The sequence below is a fragment of the Oculina patagonica genome, chromosome 14, assembly GCF_052425735.1.
Source record: "Oculina patagonica isolate OP01 chromosome 14, crgOcupat, whole genome shotgun sequence".
In the NCBI taxonomy this organism is placed as follows: Eukaryota; Metazoa; Cnidaria; class Anthozoa; order Scleractinia; family Oculinidae; genus Oculina; species Oculina patagonica.
This window is the reverse complement of record NC_135771.1, coordinates 18,755,778-18,773,290: the sequence shown is the minus strand read 5'-3', so window position 1 is coordinate 18,773,290 and position 17,513 is coordinate 18,755,778. Positions and strand designations below refer to the sequence as shown.

Sequence of the window (17,513 nt, the reverse complement as noted above, 5' to 3'; positions counted from 1 at the left end):
ACATGTACATGTACCTGGAGAACAATCAAAATCATATTCTGATATTCCACTTGTGGTAACAATGTCAGAAGAGGAGTTATCTTCCCCTGAACTGTCAGACATCATCTCTTGAAAGTAACATTAAAATTCAGAACTTCAAAAAATACTGAAAGTTCTGTACTAACCCAGAAGTATCAGTAGGTTATAGTCTGGGTGGGAGTAGTTTTGAGAAGAACTGTTGTTGGCGACTTACGTTTTGACAACCTGAAGGGAAGTCATCTTCAGAGTCAAGTGAAAAGTTGTTGTCAGTCTATGATGTTATAAGCCTGGTCCGTTGAAGTTGATTGGTCAGTTCACCTGTGATGTTATTGGCTATAAGACTCGTGTAAAGTTTGCCAACAGTAATTGGTCAGTTTCGATCTGTCTATTGTCAGTCAAATTAAGTTATTCAGTTTCTTCTATTGTTAGTCAAATTAAGTAGTGCTGTTTTTGGTGGGTTTAATTTGTCGGTCCTGTTTACATCATGAATAAGTGGTTTGTAAGGTGCTGGTTATTTCAGCAAGGTTTCTCTAGTTGAACATCATTATTAAATTATTACGGTTATTACGATAAGGTTTCTCTAGTTGAACATCGTTATTATGTTATTACGACAAGGTTTCTTTAGTTTAAGCTGCGATATTGCCACCATGTTGTTACGATAAATAATACGGAATTCTTCATGCTGTAAATGTTTTTAGAGAGAGAAGGAGAGGGGAAAGAGAACAACAGAATTTTGGGTTCGTGACCCAAAAAGATATAAACAAAATAGAAAGAGGAAAGGAGACTGAGAAATCACACTTAAGGAGGACGTAAAAAATATTAAGCTGGAAAACATTATTACATTATTACACGTAACGAGCAAAAAAGGAAGGTAACGATCCTAAAGCGCGCAGCATATGGGTTAGTAAGTCGATGGTGTTCAGAAATGTGATTGTTGACATCACCATTTCTGTCGCTCCTTTGTGTTCAGTCAGTCACATGTTTAGGTTTCTACCAGTCTCTCCGATGTAAGAGGCCTGGCAGTTGGAGCATTTGATCTTATAAATCACCCCCTGTCTGTCATTAGGTTCGTCCCTCTCTTTAATGTTGGTCAGTCAATGTCGTAGCGTAGTTATAAGTTTGTGATCTATGTACATAAATCTGTACATAAGCCACACCATTTTCCTCAAAATTTAAGTAAAAAATCGGGGGTGTGGCTTATCTATGGAAACATCTCTGGTTGGAGTTCTAAAAGGTCTAATTAATATTCATAAAAACTTCTTAAGATGTCGCTGAATAAACTTAACAAACTGAACACATGTTGTTTACTGCCTTTTCTTTCTTCTGCAAAGCTGTTTGCAGTGACATCTGGGGCTGGTCATTTCAGTCATAAATCTTAAAAATTCTTAAAGGTAATATTATCAGTATGTTGTTTCTCAATTAAGAGATCATTCACCTGTACTGGGTTTTGAGGAACCAAGTCTGTGATATTTGTTGATGTTCCAGGCCTGGGCAAGGCATTGTGTACTTGACTGTGCAGTGGTCTATTGCTCTGAGCTGACATTGCCACATTTCCATCACTGAAAGACATTCTGGATAGAATGCTGTCTCCTAACAAAACTGCAATAGAAACATAATTCTGTAACTATCATATTCTCCATTTTATGTTTGTACTGCTAAATTAATTAATTTGTTTAATTTTGTTTGTTTATTTATTATTTTTGTAATTTAGGTAGTTGCATGGGTGGCTGGCTGGTTGGTTGGTTAGTCTGAAGGGTTCTGGGATTAGAAAAGAATTGTAATCAAAGATCTCTTTGAGATATCATGGAAGAATTCAAACGTCTTTCAGTTCAAGCATTTTTTTATTTTCGAAGAGGAAATGCTGTATTTGTCAGTTGTGATGACTGGGCGCTTTGCGACTCATATACTTTCAGGCTTGGTTAAAAATGGTAAACTTTGACGCTTGGCTTTAATCAAAATAGCTGTTTCCTTTAGAGTTAGAAAGATTTCTACTCAGCTTAATGCAGGGTTCCCGATAAAGGTTACGCACGACAGAGTTACCTTTTGTCTCATCACCCAATCTTAACCACACATTGAGACGTAAATTTTCGTTTGGATATTACCAATAGCCGCTTCATCTCGTGTTATTCTTTACCTTATGGCTACACATGCCATTTCTAACGTTTTTTTTTTCTATGGCGATGCATTAACTTCTGAACAGATGCAAAAACTTTTAGTGTTTACTGCTTCCACAGAAAGTAATTTCACAACAGGCTACAAAAAAACTTGTAAATAATTATCACTTCACACCTGCATTGAATGTTGCAATTCTAAATTGTGCAACTCAGCAGAAATAATCAATTGTCACGAAATGAGTTCCCTTTAGTTAAAGATGAATTCCAGTCCGTACTGCGCAATCTCGGCTGCAATGTTTATGTGAGCCCAACAAGAAGAAATGTTTACAAGCAAAACTAAAAATTCCGCGACAAACTTACTTTTTTCTTCGTTATTAACACCAGATATCCTTGCAGAACAAATAATAACCAGTAGAGGAACCTTGACGCTATTTCAAACCGACGTTTCAGCTCATCGGAAATTCTTGAAGGAAACGAACTGTAATGGCAGACTAAAAAACTTCATGTATGCTGTCACCGAAGTGTAACGTTTCAACGAATTCAAAACAAAAACGAAAACAAACCCCGAGTCTGCGCAGTACGGACTGGAAATCAGCTTTAACTATTAGCAACGTACGTTTTAGTGTGTGAAAGACTTGTACCAGTACAAATTTGCGTTGTTAATCGTTTTAGGTTAAATTAATATTAGCTCCTAAAGACTTGTACCAGTACAAATTGCGTTCTTAATCGTTTTAAACTTCGCTGCCTTCGAGTGCTGAACCCCTCACATTCTTAATTGGTTATGTCATGTAAGATTTGGGCTACTCACATTTTTAATTGTTATATAATGTTTGTAAATTTGACAAGTCATGTTTTTTCTACAAGAACGGAAGTGCTGAAGCACAACTATAGAGTGACACTTTACAAGTCATGCGCTTTGATCACCCACAGCGGAAAGTATTCCTATGAGAAATTAAAACAGTCCCTTGAGAGTTAACAAGAATGCGGTTCGAGATTACCCAACTTAACCGCTATTCTCCTTCCTTTTGCTTGTAAACAAGCAAAGAAGTAAAAAAAAGTGATTGCTGAAAACCAGTTCATGTACTGTACCTTGTTGGCTGTCATCCACTTCCATTACAGACTCTACATTAAGTGACATCTACAAGAAAAAAATGACAATGACATTCATTGCACCTGAATCCACACATACCGGTACATGCAGTCAAGCAAAAAGCTAAAAAGCTAATCGTCTTGTTTTGTTCATATATAATAATAACAACTGCACATCAGTTTGTTATGCAAAGGGTAATTTTGATGAGGGTCTATCTTTGGCATGTTCAACTACTCTCTTTAACTTTTTTTCTCTTTTCAACAATGTCTTAAATACATTTGTTGGAAAGTAAGACCCATTTCAAATGTTGCTCTTGTAGATTAAATTGTCTCACAAAAATCTTCCAAAAAAAATCATTACAAATCAACTTAAGGTACAACATTGCAATTGATACCATTACAAGTCAATGCAATCCTCTGTTATGACTGGCCATTAAAAGAATACCAAGCTACATGTATCTGGATTATTTTGATTAAATACCTCTGCAATATCTTTATATAAGGCAGTTTGTTCATTGGAGAGAGCCTGTGCACCATCCAGAAAAGGTACATTTCCATTCATAGAGTTGAGCTGCTCATTCGTTTGATGTACACTGTTTATGCTTTTACCAGGACACATATCTGTCAAAGGATTTACAATGTTTGATTTGTAGGTAACTGAACACAAAACTGTTTTATTGAATCACTAACAAAATACCATAAAGATCCATGTATAAGCCACACCTTTTTCCTCTAAATTCAAGTCAAAAATCGGGGGTGCGGCTTATCTACGGAAACATCGCTGGTTGGAGTTCTAAAAGGCCTAATTAATATTCATAAAAAACTTCTCAAGACGTTACTGAATAAACATATAACAACCTGAAAACTTTGTTGTTGTTCACTGCCTTTTGGTTCCTCTGCAAACCCGTTTGCAGTGAGGCCTGCCCGTCACTTCGAAGCATGTCTTTCCGTCGTCACAAGGCAAATGGCCGACCGCTTCACTTTTTAATTGACCTTCACAGCAAATGCATCTGCTGGATTATCAAACTCTTATTATGCATGAAGTTTTTATCCTGTTGCGGGTAGCAGTTTCCAAGAATCTTAAAAACGTGGTTTCTTCCGAAGAAAGTGCCACCATGTTTGTTTTTAATGCCCAGACTCCTCTCTACATTTCAAAAGCTTGGCTACTAAGCATTCATCATTTGCGTACCATTCGTACGAGTATTTCAAGTGTTCAGGAGTGTTGAGAAGTGATAATCTCAAAAAAATGATGTCAAGAGAGCATCCAAGTTTATGATATTGTGAACTCAAACTAAAAAGGAGGTACGACAAGTGAAATTTCGCTTTCGTAAGACTAAATTTATAGTAAACATTGCAACAACCGCTGTGTCAGTGTTTTGAAACCGTGCTTGATTGCCCTTGTTTGTTTTCCAATAGAACTTCACTTGAACTTCAAACTTTATTGTCTGTATATTTTTTGCAAAATTTGAGATTCCAAATCGGGGGTGCGGCTTATCTACGGGTGCGGCTTATACACGGAACTTTACGGTAAGCAAATTATAAACAAAGAAGCCAAAGCATGGTCAATGATCACAGGATATTTCCCAGTAGTTTTTTTTGCTGTGCTGATGGCATTTGGAACACAAACAGGAAATTGATGCTTTTCACAAACACCTCTACAAACAGAACACTGACATTCTGTTTACCGAAGAGATCAAAAGTAAAATGGAAAACTTACTTTTCTAGACTGTCTGGTAAGCTGAGAGAGGGAATGAAAAGGAATGCAAACTACAGTGTACAGAAAACTGATGCATACTGACAGATTTCTGGACAAATGACAGACATGCTTCACCTGTACATGTTGAGCTGCCACTTGTGGCTGTCAAATAATGTACTGCCAAATGGCCACCAATGCACGTACCGGTACCTTAAAATGAATAGCATAACAATATTATTAGTAACCTAGCATGTCTCAGTCTTAAAATACCGCAGTACGCTAATAACTCACAGACTTCTGTATTTTCAAATTAAATCTTAAATCGCGCGGAATATCGCCTGATACTTAGCCGACGAGGCCATAGGCCAAGTTGGCTAAAATCAGACGATATTCTGCAAGATTGAGCAGGATAATTGTTTTATTATTCAACAAATTGTCAACAAAGCACATTCTGCAGAAAGAAAAACTTTATTATGCAGCGCTTTACAAGAATTCGGACGAATCTTCGCAACCTACGTATATCGCAGGATATCTGTTATGTACGGATGACAGATAACGTTAACATTTTGACCATATATGGGCAGGGTGCGCATTTGTTGAATAATAAAGCAGGATATGTTTTATGTATGGCTGACGGATAACAAGGAGTGCCTCACCATTGCAAAAACAAGTGCAGTAAACAATGACATCATGCCAAATTGTTAACAGGTAAATTTCAGATAAAGTCACAAAGTTTGGTGGCATTTGTTCAAAAAAAATTCATGTGCACATGTATACAGATCCCTCCCCCATTGCCTCTCCCCTTTTACAGGCCCCCTGTTCCCCTGTTGCAGGCTGTTCTTTTGTTTTCCTTCCTTCCTTTTCTAATTTCCTCTTTTCCTTTCCTTCCTTGGAAGTTTGTCAGAATTGTTTTCAAAGAGTTGTTCAATGTTCATGTCAAATGGTTATATACCACTTAAGTCACCTGACAGTTAAGATACAGTCACATAATAATTATGTATTGTCTTAAGTAGTCATAACTCTTTACCACAAGTCTATTTCTGTGATAATTTTTGTTAGAAGTGATTTACCTTGTTGACTTTCATCAATTACCATTACCATACCAGATTCATCCAAAAGAGGCCTCTGAAATGCATTCAAAAAGTAACAATGTTAGTTCAATGCTATGTACACCTGAAGATCCTAGCAATTTACAAAAATTCTCATTCAGGTCAGAAGCATTGACTCATTCTTATAGTCATATGAAATGTATCCCACCAGCTATAAAATAAGAAATGCGTCTTACAGTCGCGCCAGGTAAAGCATACCCCCTAGAGAACATTAATGAATTGATTATTGGAAATTTGAATCCATTAGTCAATTTCAAGAATGCATTCATCTAATTATTTAAAATAGAAGCACTGATTAATGTTCATCACAAATCAAAATTTAGTTTCTAATTACAGCCACCTGATTTAAAGAGATTAAGGCAAAAATTGAATCATCTAAAAAAGAACAATGTTCAAATTCAGGTTTTCAAATGTTGCATGGTATCACATGTATAGGTTTTGTCTTTTTATTGTATTTTAGATTTTAATGTATTTTAAGGTTTAACATTTATTTTCTTAGAGGACCCTCCTGAAAACCTTCCCTAGGTGATTGGAGGCTTCCTCTTAAAATAATAATAATAATAATAATAATTATTATTATTATTATATAATAATAATAATAATAATAATAATTATTATTATTATTATTATTATTATTATATTCATCATCAAAGTTGAGGTGTTAGACAAAGTTTTGCACAATTTTAAAAGCATTCATAAACTGGTGATAAAATTAGTTTTCTGTTAAAGATCTGTTAACTGTTCGGTTTTGTGCGGTTTACAAACGCAGAAGACAAGAAAGAGGCTTATAATTAAACCTCAAAAAATATTTACCAGTATTAATAACTGTACTAGAAAAAATCATGAATAAAAAAAACACATAAAATATCAGCACATTAGATGGTAACATTTCAGACAAACCTGATCATCCTCCATAACAATGTAGAGGACTGAATTGCCTTTTAACCTTTCTCTAATAGTCTTTCCATCCCATATACATGGAGTTCCATAAAACTGAAAGGTGATACTGTCCTGACTTACAGCAGCACAAAAAATCCTAGATAGAAGAAAATGTAAAATAATTTTAAACAGTATTATATTGCTACTGCATCTGTCACTGCAGCCCCCCCCCCCTCCCACATGGAAATTTTCTTACCTTCCATTTAAGTTAAAGGTTGAAAAAGTTTCCTGAAGTTTCTGCCTCACCATCTCTTCTGACATTTCTTTGGAAAACTGGACCTTTGTTTTATACTGTCCAGTATTCGGCTTTTTGATTTTTGCCATTTCAATAGTGTTTGGAATATATACTTTGCCTTTACTTCTTTGACAATCATTCTTCTTAAGCAATATGACAGTTTTGTAAAAAAACCCATCTTGAGATCTCTTGACTCTAACTGCACCAGCTGGCTGTCCCATTAACACACTCATGATACTGAAACACAAAAAAATTATCGTAAAGGCCCGGCCAAACGCACGCAACAGTCAGTTGTGAGATGTTGTGAAGCAGCTGGCCAAACGCACACATTTCAATGCAACATTGTTGTGCACAGCATGTTGCACGCGTTTGGCCACCCTGTTGCGATATGTTGCAGTATGTTGAATGGTGCAAATTGGACTAGTGCGCATGCTCCAGTGCAACAATGTTGCACAACATCATGCAACATCCAAAAATGTTGCAAGATGTTGGGTGAAAAATCTGACCATTTTCAAACTTGGTCCAACATCATCAACAACACGTCCAACATGTTGCAACAGGGTGGCCTAAGACAGGCCTTAAGACAGTTAACATTATACTCCTGCTGACAACAATTGTTTCCTCCTCATGATCAAGGGTTAAGGTTCTGCTACTGAAGATTGCTGTTGTAAAAAAATTCCAGCTATATACATGTATAACAATGCCTAATAATGTTGGTTGATAAATTTGACAAATTAAAGATAAGATTTTATTTGCCTCTCCAAAAAATGGTTTTTCAGGGTAAATTACAATGAAATGTAAAAACTCTACAGTTAAAAAATAAAATCATTCTAAAAAAATTAAAAATTGGTGATGATTTATGGCTGGAGAAAGACTACTACCCTGAGAATGAGCAATCAGTCTTTATTGATTCAGCCCATGGTCACTTATGAGAGCTAATTCTTGTATAGGACGGACCTGCTATAGTTACAACCATTTTTTCACATTCTCAAGGTGGTCGCCTACAAGAGCTTCCACTGTATTTCACTGTTATTTCAGAGCTTCCTTTGGGCAGTAGTATGTTCACAGTTTCAGTTTTGAAACTACTTAATAAACTCTTACCTTAGCTTTGTATACAGCTGTTTTAGTGGCACAATATAAAATGTTTAAGTTGGCCAACAAATAAATCTGGCAAATGAAGAAATGCTTATTATAGGGCTATATTGCAGTTGGAGTCTTCAAGGTTATGGTACTGTAGGACCTGGCAAATGTACAAGAGTATCTTTCATTAGTATACTCTGATTTACTAAGCTATCAAGATTTTTTGCTGCAGTCAGTAAGCTTGCATTTTGCTCTCACTTAAGAAAGAGGCCTTTCAAGGGTGGTAGCAGTGTCACAATATATTACACTTGCTTCCGAAGACCAATGTTGCCAAATGCCTGTAAATGCTAAAATGCTGCCTAAGCTTGCTGTTAAAATTATAATGGGGCGTTCAATAACTTCAATGGCAATCTTAGTACGTATATATCATAAACACAATATCACATGGTTAGTGCTTTGTACTGTATTTACGCACTGATGGGTTCGTCTTAGAAATCTCACTTGTTTGCTGCGCTCACATGTTCAATTTCTGATACTTCACCAACTGGTGCATGAATACCATACGTGCACACTTTCCATGAAGTATTCTATATATACTTTATAAATATATTGTGAAATGCTGATTATCAATGTGGGCAGTATTTCATCACGATCTGGTTGAAGATCATTTACTTATTCAGCCACTAAAATATATATAATAATAATATATAATCTTGAGATTTCAATTTAGAACTCAAGAATTATTGACGAGTATTTTCTTTGAATTGCGGCCTCATGCACCACCAGGAGGTGCTGCAAAGATGATGATGATGATGATGATGATTTTCCTTGACTTAATTATTATAATTATAATCAAGTCAATCAAGATTATTACCGGTATATATCTTTAAAATTATATCATACATTTTTACTAAATATATTACTTCATTTGCACAGCTTCAATGTATAAAACTGATGTTTATCAATGGCTAACTGTTTTAGTTCTGTGTCAAATAACTATAAAGTTCATTCATTCATTCATCAGCTTAGTGATTTAATATTACACAAAAAATAAACTGGTCCTCATATCAATTACCAAAGAACTTAGTTTTTCCAACACTGAAAACACTTCTATCCTTCAGTCAACAGAAGTATTAAAGCTTAATAACCAAAACACAAGCTGAACCCTACCAAGAATTTTGAAGATTGGCTTGAAAGCTTGTCTGTACAGAACTAGCCATGCGGTGGCGTTTCTGCAGAACCGTTTCACAATGTATTTGTGAATTAACCGACATCTCCCAGCCAGCAATTAAAAGAAAAATTGGTAAAACATGCTATATCCACTTTTGGTCCATCAGTAAACCGGCACACAGCAACAATTAAATGAAATTCCATCTTGACATTTGACTTTTTCTCTCGGCACGCAAGGAAATTGTTGGTGTTGATCACATGATCTTGTCATGTGACTTATATTTTCCCGCGCTTTCAGTAGTCGCGCACGCTGCATACTTTGCAATTACGTCACGGCAAGTTACATGTAAAAGCTTACCGTGTGTATAAAACAAGTATCGCCCAGTGAGACCATCAAAATAACGTAGAATATTTACTGACCGTGAAATATTATTTTCTATCCACTAGCTTCGACGGACAACAAATAAAGACTAAAAAGATCAGGAGAATCTGCTCGCGGGGAAATTCATATTTCGCTTTCGTTTCGTGAAGTGACATGAAGGCAAAAAGGCCGCAAATAAAATACTGGAAACTATTAAAGTTAAAGTTATGACACAGTATGAAATGGACGAATTATAAAGTTGTATCATTGGCAATCGAGTATGTCATATCAAAATGCCTACGAAAGCAAATTGTGGCTTTTCGATCGACAAACTGAAACCGGAAGTAGAGAGCATAAATTATGGCCTGAATTCAGTCGTTTCAAGTCGTTATTTCAGTTCTTACCTTGGAAAAGTAAAGTGCTATCTAAACGGAGGACACAGAGCAACAATATGTAAAACATGCCAACAGAGGACCAAGCCTGTGGATCCACCGCCGTGCAAAGTCAAAAGATAACATACTGTCGTCGGTATGTTTGTGTTTACCGTAACTGTTTATACCAGGTCACGGGATTGTGTGATTGATAAAGGCGCATGTGCGGTGTATCAAACATTTACTCGCGAGGTTTTTGCGAGTTCGCGGGCTTATCCACGCAAGGCCTGTACAGTCTGTACAAAACTTAATGCGAAGAAGTTCTGCTACCAGAGGAAGCGGCTACAATTAGGGTTTTTCTATTCGTTCATTCAAACAAGCCAGGCTTGCTTCTCAAGCTCATTTCTCTGAAATGACTTTATAATAAAATACGTACATCCATACTTCAATTTAAGTCGGGCAAAACACAGGGTGCATGAGTCGATTTAGCTTGAGCTGCCTGAAAAGTGTTTATTTTATAGCTCGAACTTTTCAACCAAGAAAATAGCTGGCTAACTATTTGGTTCAGTGAAAATTATGGCACACGACAAGGATTTGGATCGTGCGAGCTCCAATTATTTCAGATAATTATTTCAAAGGCAAACATACCTAGGAATTTAGATACACACTGTGGTAGCCTCCCAAAATTGAGATCGAAGGAAGTAAAAATTTGAAATACGAGCGTGTTCATTCGCTTCATTTCGTGATCTGATCTTCGTTTGCGAGAGAAATTGCACAGAAATTTGCAAATCACGCGATGCAAAACAGGAAGTATAATATAAACATGCACTATATAGCTAGGTGAAAGAACTTTACGACGAACGAAGCTATAAACATTTTAAAAATACAAGTCTCGCCTTGAAACAGATCTTGAAGAACGAAGAAATTAGGGGTTTTAGTACGAGTATTTACACAAGGTCACAAGATTTTAGATCGTGCGAGCTCAAATAATTCAGATTATTGAAAGGTAAACATACCCAGTTAAGAAATTTCTGATACACACTGTGGTAGTTTTCCGAATTTGAGATCGAAGTAAGAAAAAATTGAAATACAAGCGTGTTTATTCGCTTCATTTCGTGATCTGATCTTCGTTTGCGAGAGAAATTGCACTAATTTAATAAATCACGCGATGCGAAAAAGGAAGTACAAACATGAACTTGGCGGAAGAACTTTAAAGATGGGTGCAGTTATAAACATTTTAAAAATACTAGTCTCTCACCTTGAGACAGACCTCTGAAGAACGAAGAAAACAGTGCAGCAAGTCCCTATGCCACAGAGGAGTCACAAAATAATGCATAATCCTATTGTCGTCTGCTTTTATACGAGTATTTACACATGGTCACGGGATTGTGTGATTGATTAAAAACGCATGTGCGGTGTATCAAGCATTTAATCGCGAGAATTTTTCAAGCGTGACCTGTCAAAAAAAAAAAAAACACGTTCATTGCCCTGAATTTCAGCCGTTGCATTACATGTAAAGAGGTGATGCGTTTTACAGCTGATTTTTAATATACATATCCAGGCCGGTCGTGAGTCGATTAGCTCGAGCCATCATCTGTCACGGACTGAAAAGTATTTATAGCTCTAACTTTTCAACCAGGGAAATAGCTACTGCTGTTTTGACTATTTGGCTGAATATAATGGCACATGACAAGACTTTTTAATATACGAGCTAAGATTATTGAAGTTAAGGTAAAGGATTCATTTCAGTAGAAAATTTCGCCGGGATAAATATAGACAGAGGTAGCTTTCTGAATATGATAGGCAGCAAGAAAAATCGAAATACATTGTACACAAAAAAGCGTGCGTGACCAATGATTAAATCACGCGATGCGAAAACGAAAGTATATTAAAAACATTAAATAAATGACGAACAAAATTCAATGATGTTAATGCTATATAAGTGTTAAAAAATACAGGCATGGCCCTTTGTTTTCTTCCCTTAAAACAGTCGTTGAACTGTAAAGGAATAAACTATAAAAATCCAACGCAAATCATTAGACTCCTGCTGTCGACCGCAATATTGTCACGTGATTGTTTTTTTGGGCTTCTCAAAAAGCCATTGACATATCTTTTTAAAATATTATAGGAAATTAACGCTTGTGTTAATTAAGGCATTTAAAATTAACGCGACTTAAATTAACGCGAATTGAAGGAAAAATTACTTCCCAATTGAAGAAAATAACGCGAAAGAGTGGGTAACATTTCAAAATAAAGAGGCGTATCGAATGGTCTTTGCGAGCATTTGCGAGCATGCGAGCACAGTGTTTTTCTTTGCGAGCACGAGTATTGACAAAAATTAGCCTTGCGAGCATCAAGCATCCACTAAAAACCGAGCATGCGAGCACTTGTAAAAATGTGCGAGCACGAACAAACGAGCACCCACTAAAATTTTGCGAGTATTGCGAGCAAAAGCTTAAAGCACTGCGACATTTTGAGGCACCATTCATGACCCCTATAAAGAAAATTAACGCGACGTACACAAAGAAAAAAAATGTTGAGATAACAGGAACAAGTTTATTTCAACACCAAGGTCAGTGATACCGGCAGACTTCCACCCTGATGAAATAATGCCATATCCTAGGAGTCAAGAACGTCTGGACAGTATCGAGAAATTGGGGCCAAAATAATGGAAATTAAGATCATGGAAATTAACGCTCCTCTTAATTGCCGGTATCACTGACCTTGGTGTTGAGGCTATGTTAATACAAGCTATTAACCGTTATTATGCTAAGCCCGGATTATCCGGGATTTAGAGGAATGGCCATTCAGCCATTAGTGACGTCACCAGTTTGCACGTCAGCAGATTCTTGTGATATGCAACTAACAGCTGAAAAGTACATAAAATTATAGGTTTTAGACTGCAATCCTTTAGAGTTTCTACTAAAACAATGGGACTACTCGCTAGAGTTTTCTACAAGCGACTGCGTCTCGTTGATTATACGGCTGCGTCTCGCTGACTATTCACTCCTAAAAAAAACTCGGGCTCGAAGTCTAATTGGGCGCGCGACAATTATTCTCAATTTGTGCCTTAAAATGGTGTAAGTTTTGGACTGCAATCCTTTATAGTTTCTACTACAACAACTAGACTACTCGCCCTCGTTTTCTACGAGCCGAAGTCAACTCGGCTGCGCCTCGTTGACTATTTAAACAACAGAGTGGTTCTGTCGAGGAACTAGGCCGATAATTGCCCCGCGGAAATTTGATGTTCTTAAAACAAATATTAGCCCGAGAAGCGTACTTCGAGGGCTAATACCGTATTTTCTCAATTAAACGCCCCGGCGTTTATTTCAAACTTGACTTGGTAAACCCGGCGTTTATTTGAAGCCGGCGTTTAATCGGGGCCCGGCGTTTATAAAAGGACTGTAATTTTCTGTAAATTTTTCAGATTGATTTACTGTTACCGATCTCCGAGACCAAAGGGCAGTTTGTCAAAGTGGGGCGATTTTTCTCTTCGTTTTGCCCCGAAAAACTGTCCCTGGGTCTCTAAAGTTGATAATTGCCCAAAGGTACATTATTGCGGATTGGACACGTTTATGTTGCAATCAAGATTTGTGACAAACAGAACATAAACGGTAAATGAACAATAAAGGAGCATGCAAGTAAAGGTTATGGGTACAAAGTTTTAAGTTCATAGGCGACAATGTCGCCAACATCTCACTCGTTTTTAAACGACTTCGTCCAACTAATAAGCAAACGCTGGAGGGATATTCCAGATTTCAACGAATGTGAGTGTGAGCATAAACATAAGAAAGGAAATGCGTCAGTCATGAAGACAGGAACGTGAACTTTGCTAGGTTTTATTTTGTTGTACAGCGTCCATCGTAGCTATGTAACCCCCGGACTTTTCTTTTGAACGTTTATTAAAATTTCCAAAGCAGCATACCGTACTAGTGTGTCATAGCGCCCCTTAAAGAGAGTATATTTACTTGTTAGCTTGACTTCAAATAAACGCCGGGACCTCGAACAAACGCCCCCGGCGTTTATTTAAAAACTAGCAATTTTGACCCGGCGTTTATATGAGGCCAGCGTTTAATCGGGGTCCGGCGTTTATCGAGAAAGTACGGTATGCTAGTTTTAAGAACATCAAATTTCCGCGGGGCAACTATCAGACCGATAGTTCCGAGACAGAAACACTCTTTTGTCTCTATTGTCTATAGTTATTCAACAATGGGCTGTTATAACCCACCCATTAATTTTTGCGCGCGCTCATTGGACAAAACGCATCACGCGGTACAAAATTGGACGACGGGTATCAGCGAATATACCCCGTCCGATTTGATATCCGTCGCCCGATTTTGTAGGCAGGCACAAAACGAATGAAGTCACATTATTCAATTCTGACTTTTAATGAAATCACGAGTTAAAAATCACGTAAACCAATCAACTTACATTTGTTTCAACCACAGTTTAGTCGGGTTTATTACCTAGGGTTTTCCTTTAAATTTACTGGCGATGAAGCGCGTTGTAGAAATAAATCGGAGGGTTATAAACTAAATAAACCCCTTTCTGGCTTGCTGGTGTATTGGAGGATAATGCCCTTGGCTGGAAGATTGTCCTTGAAATTTCACAGTTGCCCTCGAAGCTTCGCTTCTCGGCCAACTGTTCATTTTTCGACAATCTTTCAGCTTCGGGCATTATCCTCCAATATACCAGCCGCATGAAGGGGTTTATTTACTAAATACCCTCATAAAATAAAGACGATATAAACAAATCAATAAAAAAATAATAAAGTGGTAAATGAGTTTAAATATAAATAAGTAACCGAACAAATACAACAACATTGCCTTGGATAGTTGACTAAGAGCAAAAGTGAGATTAAAAAAATACAACGATTGAAATGGAAAATATTGCAAAGGAAAGTTATTCTGCTCTGGTGGGTACTTCCCATTTATGGAAGAAACGATAAGTGTCAACTCAATTTGAAACTGTGACAGAAAAACCACTTTAAAAAAACCCGTTTTGCATGCATGCAAAACCTGAGTGAAGTTAGATTTAGTAACTAACTGAAAAGCAGGATAATACTTTTAAATCGCTACTTCAGGAACGAGAAGAAATCTGGGGCGAGTCTCATTTTGAAGTTTCATGGGGCTGTTACTGGGACAATATGGCTTCTCATCTTTTGTTTTGTCCCAGTAACGAGATCAAAAGTGACTGCAAGATGATACTCGCCCTGAATTTCTTTCTTTTTTCTAAAGTGGGCGATACAATTTCTGAAATAATCGTAACTATAACAAAATTCTCGATTTTGATTGGTTCTGCGCGTGCCTATTTGCCGCGTAATCGGCGCGCGATCACGTGGGTGTCCAATTACAGGTATCCAATTTGAGCAACTTCAAATTGTCATTGGACACCTACGCCATTCGCGCGTCAATCACGGGCATTTAAATGGTTTTTTTCTTGCTGTTTTCCTAGTTGCGCGCTTGGCCGATTTTAAAAATACTCGCCCGATTACTCCCTGAATTGTACTCCACTCGGTCCAATTACTATTACGAATATTGCGAAATACTTTCAAAACTTAGGCTGATTAGGGGAGAAAGAAAGGATTAAGAAATATGTTCCAAACTTTGGCAATTATTTGGAATAAACTGGCTTTAATTCGAAACACTATAGATGCACTATTACCGTGTGATCAACAGAATGATGATTAATCAATTGATGTAACTAAAAAATCTCTTTCGATCCCAAATTTAAAGGCTGAAAGCTTCATAATTCTGGAAGGTAAACTATATACAGCCTCGGGCAAATATAGTTATTATGAGCTCGATATGTCTATGGGGTGATGGTTGATGAGGCCGAAGTAAAATAAAACTTCACACTTTAGCCACACCTGGCGAAATTGCGCGGGGATGGAATAATCTTTTGAAGCTTGCTGAAATGAGACGTATCACGTGACCCCTAGTTCTATACTGCTTGACGATCATTCCAGGCCATCACTAAAAATGCAAACGCATTGTCTTAAAATGTAAACCTTATCGTATTTTATATAAAGCGAGCGTAGTTTCTGGTAATATGCACGCGTATCCCACGACAGTAATAAATCAGTCAAATTTACAAGAGATTCAGCATGCCAGAAAGTTGTTGCTGTAGTTGTAGGTTTTTTTTTACTAATTCTTACTACTCAACAACAGAGAATTCTCAAGTTCGTCTGCCTTCTGTCTTAAAAATCGTGCCGCATCAGATCCCTTGTTTTCAACTAAATCTCGGATGGTGTAGCCCAGATCTATGCTTCCCCAAACCATGAACACAGTACCGGCTCCAACCATGAATTTGCCGGCTGCTTGTGCGCCCGCCTGTCCTACTCCTTGCATGATCCCTTCTCTTGTTGCTTGTGCCCCAGCCTCTACTCCTCCTTTCGCGACTGTGCTCGTAAATTCAGGTACTCCAACCATGAATTTGCCAGCTGCTCGTGCCCCAGCCTCTACTCCTCCTTTCGCGACTTCTTTCGTTACAGCTTGTGCTGCGGCCCATCCCAGTGAACCGAATATTGTTAAATCCACTTGGGTGGCAAAGGAAGGGAAAACCACCTTCCGGAGGATCTCTATCACGGCGGGGTCACCAGACTTCAGGGTCGGCACAGCGAGGAAGCAAATGTACAACAGTCTCCTTTTCCCTTTCACAAACAACCACAACTGAACAGTATTCTTCAACTCGTTTAAGCCGTCTGAAGTCGCCTGCAAATCCTTTTCGACTTTCTTTAATTCTGAAGAGTTCACGACAGCTCCTGCGATGCTTGTTGCCAAGGTTGTACAAGCACCAACAGTTCCTGCAGCCATCCCAGCTACAAACAAAGGCGTGGCAGTCCCCCATGTCATTATTGTCGCAATTCCTCCACCGACTGTGAGACACCCACCTACTATTCCACCAATACTTCCAGAAGCACGTGCTATTTTGCAGTCCTTCCAAACTGCATCAAGTTTATCAGCCGCTGCACGGAAGCTCTTAACGGTATCTCTCGCTTTGGAGATAACTTTCCTCATCTTTACCAATAGCTTGTTTAAATCTTTAACAGCCTGTTGCTTATCAGCCTCGGACAGATCGATAAAGGACGTCATTTTCTGAAGTTGTTTTGCCATTGTTGCGAGTTTTATCTCCTATAAAATTAAAATAAATCGGTTTTCCGGCTTAGGTTCGGTTCGGTATTTACACAACATTCGTGACATTTAACCTTACTCTAACCCGAACACTAGCCCTGACTTTACGTTACTGTAACTGCAACGTTTAATCCTCGTCATTCTTTAAAATTTAAAAGCTATTTGGTTTTGTTGCCGTGTGTTATTGTTTTGAAGTGA

General features: G+C 37.6%; 2 protein-coding genes across 2 annotated transcripts in view; both read right to left on the bottom strand.

Moving 5' to 3' along the window:
• LOC144638724 (uncharacterized) overlaps window positions 1-11,923 on the bottom strand; it is a 74,515-nt gene extending 62,592 nt beyond the window's left edge. Inside the window, exon 1 of the mRNA XM_078497951.1 lies at window positions 11,441-11,923. The gene's annotated coding sequence lies outside the window, so the exon portion shown is untranslated. The remainder of the gene's footprint in view (window positions 1-11,440) is intronic.
• LOC144638721 (uncharacterized) overlaps window positions 1-17,513 on the bottom strand; it is a 48,512-nt gene that overhangs the window by 12,757 nt on the left and 18,242 nt on the right. The window contains exons 4-10 of the mRNA XM_078497947.1: window positions 6,927-7,062; window positions 5,988-6,042; window positions 5,053-5,127; window positions 3,703-3,842; window positions 3,222-3,270; window positions 1,454-1,617; window positions 15-105 (exon numbers count right to left, since the gene is read on the bottom strand). Coding sequence (XP_078354073.1) covers window positions 15-105; window positions 1,454-1,617; window positions 3,222-3,270; window positions 3,703-3,842; window positions 5,053-5,127; window positions 5,988-6,042; window positions 6,927-7,062 — 710 coding nt within the window. The remainder of the gene's footprint in view (window positions 1-14; window positions 106-1,453; window positions 1,618-3,221; window positions 3,271-3,702; window positions 3,843-5,052; window positions 5,128-5,987; window positions 6,043-6,926; window positions 7,063-17,513) is intronic.